General features: G+C 43.5%; 1 protein-coding gene across 2 annotated transcripts in view; it reads right to left on the reverse strand.

The window, feature by feature from the left end:
• Positions 1–7,500, reverse strand: part of mxd1 (MAX dimerization protein 1) — a 29,064-nt gene that overhangs the window by 12,625 nt on the left and 8,939 nt on the right. For both annotated transcript variants that reach the window (XM_047818021.1, XM_047818020.1), the window contains exon 3: positions 1,434–1,463. In XM_047818021.1, the coding sequence (XP_047673977.1) occupies positions 1,434–1,463 (30 nt within the window). The remainder of the gene's footprint in view (positions 1–1,433; positions 1,464–7,500) is intronic.

Raw genomic sequence — 7,500 nt, forward strand, 5'->3', positions numbered from 1 at the left:
ACACACACACACACTCTCTCTCTCTCCCTCCCTCAATCCCATTCTCCCCCATTTCTCTCTCTCTCTCTCTCTCTCTCTCTCTCTCTCTCTCTCTCTCTCTCTCTCTCTCTCACATCTATCCTAAAACAAAGGTTAAAGCGGGGAAAGGTTGGAGAAGGAGTGATATAATATCTGCCGGAGCATGCGTGAGAACAGGAAGTGAAGTTACTGTGACTCGCTGAGATCACAGCTAACGGATCTAGCGAACAGTTAGGGGAACTTCTGATTGACGTTTTGTTGTGTCAGGATCTGTGATGATTTCCTGTATGTTCTGTAGGAGAGTCGCTCAGCCTGGAGGGAGCGGTGAGTTTCATTATAAAGACTGGATTAAAAGCCTAATTCCTTAAATATGGATTTAAAAGTGAGAAAACACGATAATGTGATAATTTTTTACAACCGATTTAGTATTTGTTATCTGACGATGGTAGCAGTCGTGCCTGTGATCGACTGAGAGTTTAAAACTGCTTCAGGAAAAAAAAAAAACATCTGCTGAACAGATAAATGTAAATAGAACCTGACAGACGTATCACCTTACGGTCACTGTAAGATGTCAGAAACTACGCGAGTCGCACCCTTACGGTCTCGCTGCATTTAAATGAAATAAACGAACATTTTATTTCCACCTGATTACTGCTGAGTGTTTAGTGATTTGCGTTTGTTTGTCCTCTAAATTTCGAGGTAAATCGGGACCAGGTGCGGTGTAGCTGTGGGACGTCGTGGTGTTGAATGTCCTCGGCGTGGACGAGAAGCTGAGCCCGTCTGAGACCCGAGACCCGGCGGCGTTAAGGGTTTCAAAAGAGTTTCTCCTGCTCGCGCCGCTGAGCTCGGCTAAAATGTATTATTCAACGCCGTCTGCAAACTGAGCTGGATGTGTGTGTGTGTGTGTGTGTGTGTGTGTGTGTTAGTGTGTGTGTGTATGTGAGGCCCAGCTTAGCTCATAGGACCAGAAAACATTAGAAGGTCGCCTCAAATGAGTGTGAGAACAGGAACTGACATGTTTGGCAGGATGTTGAAGGATAAAACACTGTAATTGTAAACAGACAGAAGAAGAATGTAGAAAACATTCAGACATCTGAACTGGATGCCCGAGCGCTACTGTTGTGTTCGATGGCGTAGGTAACGAAGTAAACGATTTAAATGTGCGATTGTTCTTTTGTTTTTTAAATCCTACTCGTACTTATTTCACGTTCTGTATCATTTCCAGGTTGTTTGTACGAGTTAAAAAATAATAATAATTGTTCAGAATACTTGTCTTGTTATACATGGGCCTCGTAGAAAGAAAGAAAGAAAGAAAGAAAGAAAGAAAGAAAGAAAGAAAGAAAGAAAGAAAGAAAGAAAGAAAGACACACACACAAAAAAAAAGGGTCCTGAGGGATATGATGAAGTGGGCGTACCTGTTTTTCTCCATCTCGTTATGCGTAGACCTGCAGAGAGAGAGAGAGAGAGAGAGAGAGAGAGAGAGAGAGAGAGAGAGAGAGAGAGAGAGAGTGAGTTAAAAATCAGAGTGTCCGTGTATTACAGTTAGAAAAAAGGCACGCTGGAAGTGCCCTAATGTGCTCATGGCTGATTTAAAGTGTGCAGTGTGGAGGTGGATGGTGATGGGGATGTGTGTGTGTGTGAGAGAGAGTGTTTGTGAGTGTGAGTGTGTGAGCGTGTGTGGGAGAACAAATAAAAGAGACTGCTAGAGCCAAAACCAGCTACGTAAAATGAAAATCCTCACCACACTGCATTACATAAGAACAGGATCACCGCTGAATATGAATGGGTGGAGATTTAAGAAAGGTGTAGCTCTTCCTTTTAATTCCGCTTGCTCAAAGTGAACTGAAAGCTAGCTGCTATTCTGGCCCTCGTTCATCCTGATGAGTATTTTAAAATGTTCACACAATTAAAAGCCAAAAGTTTTTTTCATTAATCTCCTTTTCCACATCCATCTATTTGTTCTGTGGTGCTGCGTAGCTACAACCACGCGACCTGAAGTTAATCGCAGCTCGAGGACATAGCGGCATGTTGTCTGGAATAACGTGAGCGTGTAGTGTGTGTACACGACACGTCACAACTGCAGTAATTACATGTTTCAGACTTCGTCAGACTTGTAATTAGTTGTTGCGAAAGCGGATTTCTTTTCTTTTTGCAGCCGTGTCACGTGATGTCGTCTCGCACCGCACGGAAAACATAACCTTCGGCATCTGGCGGTTAAAGACGTAGCTCTTCTCCAGCCACGCTACTGAGATCATCCTTTCCAGCTGCATCACGGTGTGTTAGCTTGCAAACCATGAAACGCTGTAGGTGACTCCGCCCACTAAATTACTCTATTTCTTCTGTGTCCTGCCATCTATGTAGTACTAGCAGTAGTAGCGGTTGTAGTTATTAGCGATAACAGCGTTTGTGTAGCGGGATCGGTAGCTGTGACTGTGCCATCTGTGTAGTGCTAGTAACAGTCGTCATAACAGTAGTGACGCCATTTGTGTTGTACTGGTCTTCGTATCAGTACCAACAGTGCCAGCTGTGTAGATGTAACAATGGTAGTATTAGTAGTAACAGTAGATAGATGGTGTAGTAACAGTAGATGGTGTATTAGTAGATGGTGTAGTAACAGTAGATAGATGGTGTAGTAACAGTAGACGGTGTATTAGTAGATGGTGTAGTAACAGTAGACGGTGTATTAGTAGATGGTGTAGTAACAGTAGACGGTGTATTAGTAGATGGTGTAGTAACAGTAGACGGTGTATTAGTAGATGATGTAGTAACAGTAGACGGTGTATTAGTAGATGGCGTAGTAACAGTTGATGAGTGACGTAACAGTAGATGGTGTAGTAACAGTAGATGGCGTAGTAACAGTAGATGGCGTAGTAACAGTAGATGAGTGACGTAACAGTAGATGAGTGACGTAACAGTAGATGGCGTAGTAACAGTAGATGGCGTAGTAACAGTAGATGGCGTAGTAACAGTAGATGGCGTAGTAACAGTAGATGAGTGACGTAACAGTAGATGGCGTAGTAACAGTAGATGGCGTAGTAACAGTAGATTGCGTAGTAACAGTAGATGGCGTAGTAACAGTAGATGAGTGACGTAACAGTAGATGGCGTACTAACAGTAGATGGCGTAGTAACAGTAGATGGCGTAGTAACAGTAGATGAGTGACGTAACAGTAGATGGCGTACTAACAGTAGATGGCGTAGTAACAGTAGATGACGTAGTAACAGTAGATGGCGTAGTAACAGTAGATGAGTGACGTAACAGTAGATGGCGTACTAACAGTAGATGGCGTAGTAACAGTAGATGGCGTAGTAACAGTAGATGAGTGACGCAACAGTAGATGGCGTAGTAACAGTAGATGCCGTACTAACAGTAGATGGCGTAGTAACAGTAGATGGCGTAGTAACAGTAGATGGCGTAGTAACAGTAGATGGCGTAGTAACAGTAGATGAGTGACGTAACAGTAGATGGCGTACTAACAGTAGATGGCGTAGTAACAGTAGATGGCGTAGTAACAGTAGATGGCATAGTAACAGTAGATGGCGTAGTAACAGTAGATGGCGTAGTAACAGTAGATGAGTGACGTAACAGTAGATGGTGTACTAACAGTAGATGGCGTAGTAACAGTAGATGGCGTAGTAACAGTAGATGGCGTAGTAACAGTAGATGGCGTAGTAACAGTAGATGAGTGACGTAACAGTAGATGGCGTACTAACAGTAGATGGCGTACTAACAGTAGATGGCGTACTAACAGTAGATGAGTGACGCACCGGTAGATGGCGTAGTAACAGTAGATGAGTGACGTAACAGTAGATGGCGTAGTAACAGTAGATGAGTGACGTAACCGTAGATGGCGTAGTAACAGTAGATGAGTGACGTAACAGTAGATGGCGTAGTAACAGTAGATGGCGTAGTAACAGTAGATGGCGTAGTAACAGTAGATGAGTGACGTAACAGTAGATGGCGTAGTAACAGTAGATGAGTGACGTAACAGTAGATGGCGTAGTAACAGTAGATGAGTGACGTAACAGTAGATGGCGTAGTAACAGTAGATGAGTGACGTAACAGTAGATGGCGTAGTAACAGTAGATGGCATAGTAACAGTAGATGGCGTAGTAACAGTAGATGAGTGACGTAACAGTAGATGGCGTACTAACAGTAGATGGCGTACTAACAGTAGATGGCGTACTAACAGTAGATGGCGTACTAACAGTAGATGGCGTACTAACAGTAGATGAGTGACGTAACAGTAGATGGCGTAGTAACAGTAGATGGCGTAGTAACAGTAGATGGCGTAGTAACAGTAGATGAGTGACGTAACAGTAGATGGCGTACTAACAGTAGATGGCGTACTAACAGTAGATGGCGTACTAACAGTAGATGGCGTACTAACAGTAGATGAGTGACACTACAGCACATCAAGGCTAAAAAAGGGAGTTTCAGCTTTAATGCTTTAAGCTTTAGTGTTCGTTCTCCTCAAATAAATCCATCTCTCTGTAACCTTGACAACAGATTCCACCTCCTGACTGTAGCGGATGGTTAATTAGCTCATCTCTGTACGTTTATTAACAATAAAAATGCCCTCCACCCTTAAGTCTGATCTGGGTGGTGCTGTGCGAGTGTCCCGCCTCTTTCTGTTGAACTTCACGTGGAGCTTCATAAATCCCAAATTCTTTGTTCGGTTCCCCGTTCTTATCTCCTCAGGTCTGACAGGAGGATCTAGGTTCTAGATCACAAAGTGTCCGTATGGATCTGTGTACGAGTTACAAACAGGACGTCATCGTTACTGCTTTCTGTCTCACCTGCAGATTTTTTTGAAAGCTCTGGATAACGGGATCGGAAGACGACCTGATGTTACACTCTTCTGTTCTGATCGGGATGACGGGACGGGACGCGAGACGAGAGTTATCTTTTCACACGCGCTCGTTTTTCCACTGAAAGATAACGTCGCCGTGGAGACGTCATTCCGTTTAGTCAGCGGAATGATACAGGTGGAAAATACACATTTTCCGTCTTCGGGTACAAGGAGACGCCGCGTGCATCAGGTGATTTAGAATTAATCAAAAGAATAAGCTCTGTGTTTGGTCAGAGCCTGAACACACACACTCACACACACACACTCTCACACACACACACACACACTCTCACACACACACACACTCTCACACACACACACACACACACTCTCTCACACACACACACACACACTCTCTCACACACACACACACACACTCTCACACACACACACACACACTCTCACACACACACTCTCACACACACACTCTCACACACACACTCTCACACACACACTCTCACACACACACACTCTCACACACACACTCTCACACACACACTCTCACACACACACTCTCACACACACACTCTCACACACACACTCTCACACACACACTCTCACACACACACTCTCACACACACACTCTCACACACACACTCTCACACACACACTCTCACACACACACTCTCACACACACACTCTCACACACACACTCTCACACACACACTCTCACACACACACTCTCACACACACACACACTTTGGGGCAGGTTCTTCAAAGAGCATGATGATGGAGAGATTCCACCAGGCTGTGAGCTGAAGGGTTTCGTTATATATATAGCCACGAGTCTCTTCCACAGGTGCAGCCGAAGGTTGGGGAAAAAGTGATGGTGGAGATTTAATCCTCATGCACAGAAACACAGTAAAATTACCCAAAGTGTCTGTGACCGATTTATTGTTGACGCTTGTGAACCATAAAAGCACTTATTTATTTATTTATTTTTTACATTAAATGTCAGTAGTTTCGGTAAAACGCGATGTGTTGGTGCTTGTGGGCGGAGCTAGTGTCACTCACACAAGTTACTGACACAAAGTGCCTTGGCAATCCTACCATACAAAGTTCAAGGTCAATAAATGTCCTACAGTATGCTGTGTGTGTGTGTGTGTGTGTGCGCGCGCGTGCATCACACTACTGTAAAGCTTATGCTACACTTACAAATTACAGTAAAATATTAATTATGAGTGAACAAATAAATAAAAAAGGTGTGAATTCTCCGAAACAAGGAAAAGTTTAACTCGCTCCTGGTAACAAGAGAACATGTGAATTCTGGAAATTGTAACAGTGTTCATACTGTACACACACACACACACACACACACACACACTTAGCCACAGTAACCGGAAGCAATCCCTGAGAGTGCTGGACCCATGACCTGGTGTCCATCAGTCACTCTATACATTTTACTGTACTCCATAAACACACACACACACACACACACACACACACATCCGAGGACCGCTGACCTAACAGTTACTTTCAGTAATTAATGCTACTCCTGCCCTCAACTCTCGTCTCTAATATTAAAGTAAAGGAATGATTTATTTCCTCTTTTAGTGTCTAAAGTAAAATGTAAACACAGAATCTTTGAGGACCGGAGGTTTGTGACACAGTGCTGTATTTGACAGGCCCTTGTGGTTAAAGGAATATCTGATAATACACACTTCTGGTACTGCATCGTACAGCTGAGGAGAGGAAGAAAAAAAAATAGACGAATATAGCAATGCAACACACACAGACACACAGACACACAGACAGACACACAGACAGACACACAGACAGACACACAGACAGACACACAGACAGACACACACACATACAGACACACACAGACCTACAGACACACACAGACCTACAGACACACACACACACACATACAGACACACACACACACACACACACACATGTACATACAGACACACACACACACACGTACATACAGACACACACACACACACACACACGTACATACAGACACACACACATACAGACAGACACATAGACACACACATACAGACACATAGACACACACATACAGACACACACATACAGACACACACATACAGACACACACATACAGACACAGAGACGTACAGACACACAGACACACACACAGACACACACACACACAGACACACGGCTCCTGCGCTGCGCCTAATTTGCTTAGATCTGCACGGAGAAACAAACAAATTCAAATGTTACTCTGAATGAAAATTACGGGAAACAAAATGGCCGCCAGAGTCGTACTTTCGGTGGAGATCATCAGCATCCTATGGCGTGTATTAACGCTCTCTAAATCTGTATGTTCTGGAGGTTCGAGCTGTCGTTAACAGATCGACAGATTTCAGCTGTAAACGTACTGAAATCAATCATTTTCATTCTGAATACGAACGCCCATAACATCGTCTCTGACCGCGTTATCGTCTCTATAGCAACTGCTTGGCAATCATCTATTTAAAGAAAGAAAAAAAAAGAGTGCTGTCGTTCAAGAAAAAAAAGGAAAACGTCTTTGCGAGATTTAGAATAAATTATTCCACCAAATATGAAATCTTCTGAGGAAACTTTGTAAATATTATAAAAATCTAGCAAGTAGCTGGAGGAGGCCAATATTTTTGTGCACTGATGAAATAAAC

The sequence above is a fragment of the Tachysurus fulvidraco genome, chromosome 9, assembly GCF_022655615.1.
Source record: "Tachysurus fulvidraco isolate hzauxx_2018 chromosome 9, HZAU_PFXX_2.0, whole genome shotgun sequence".
NCBI lineage: Eukaryota > Metazoa > Chordata > Actinopteri > Siluriformes > Bagridae > Tachysurus > Tachysurus fulvidraco.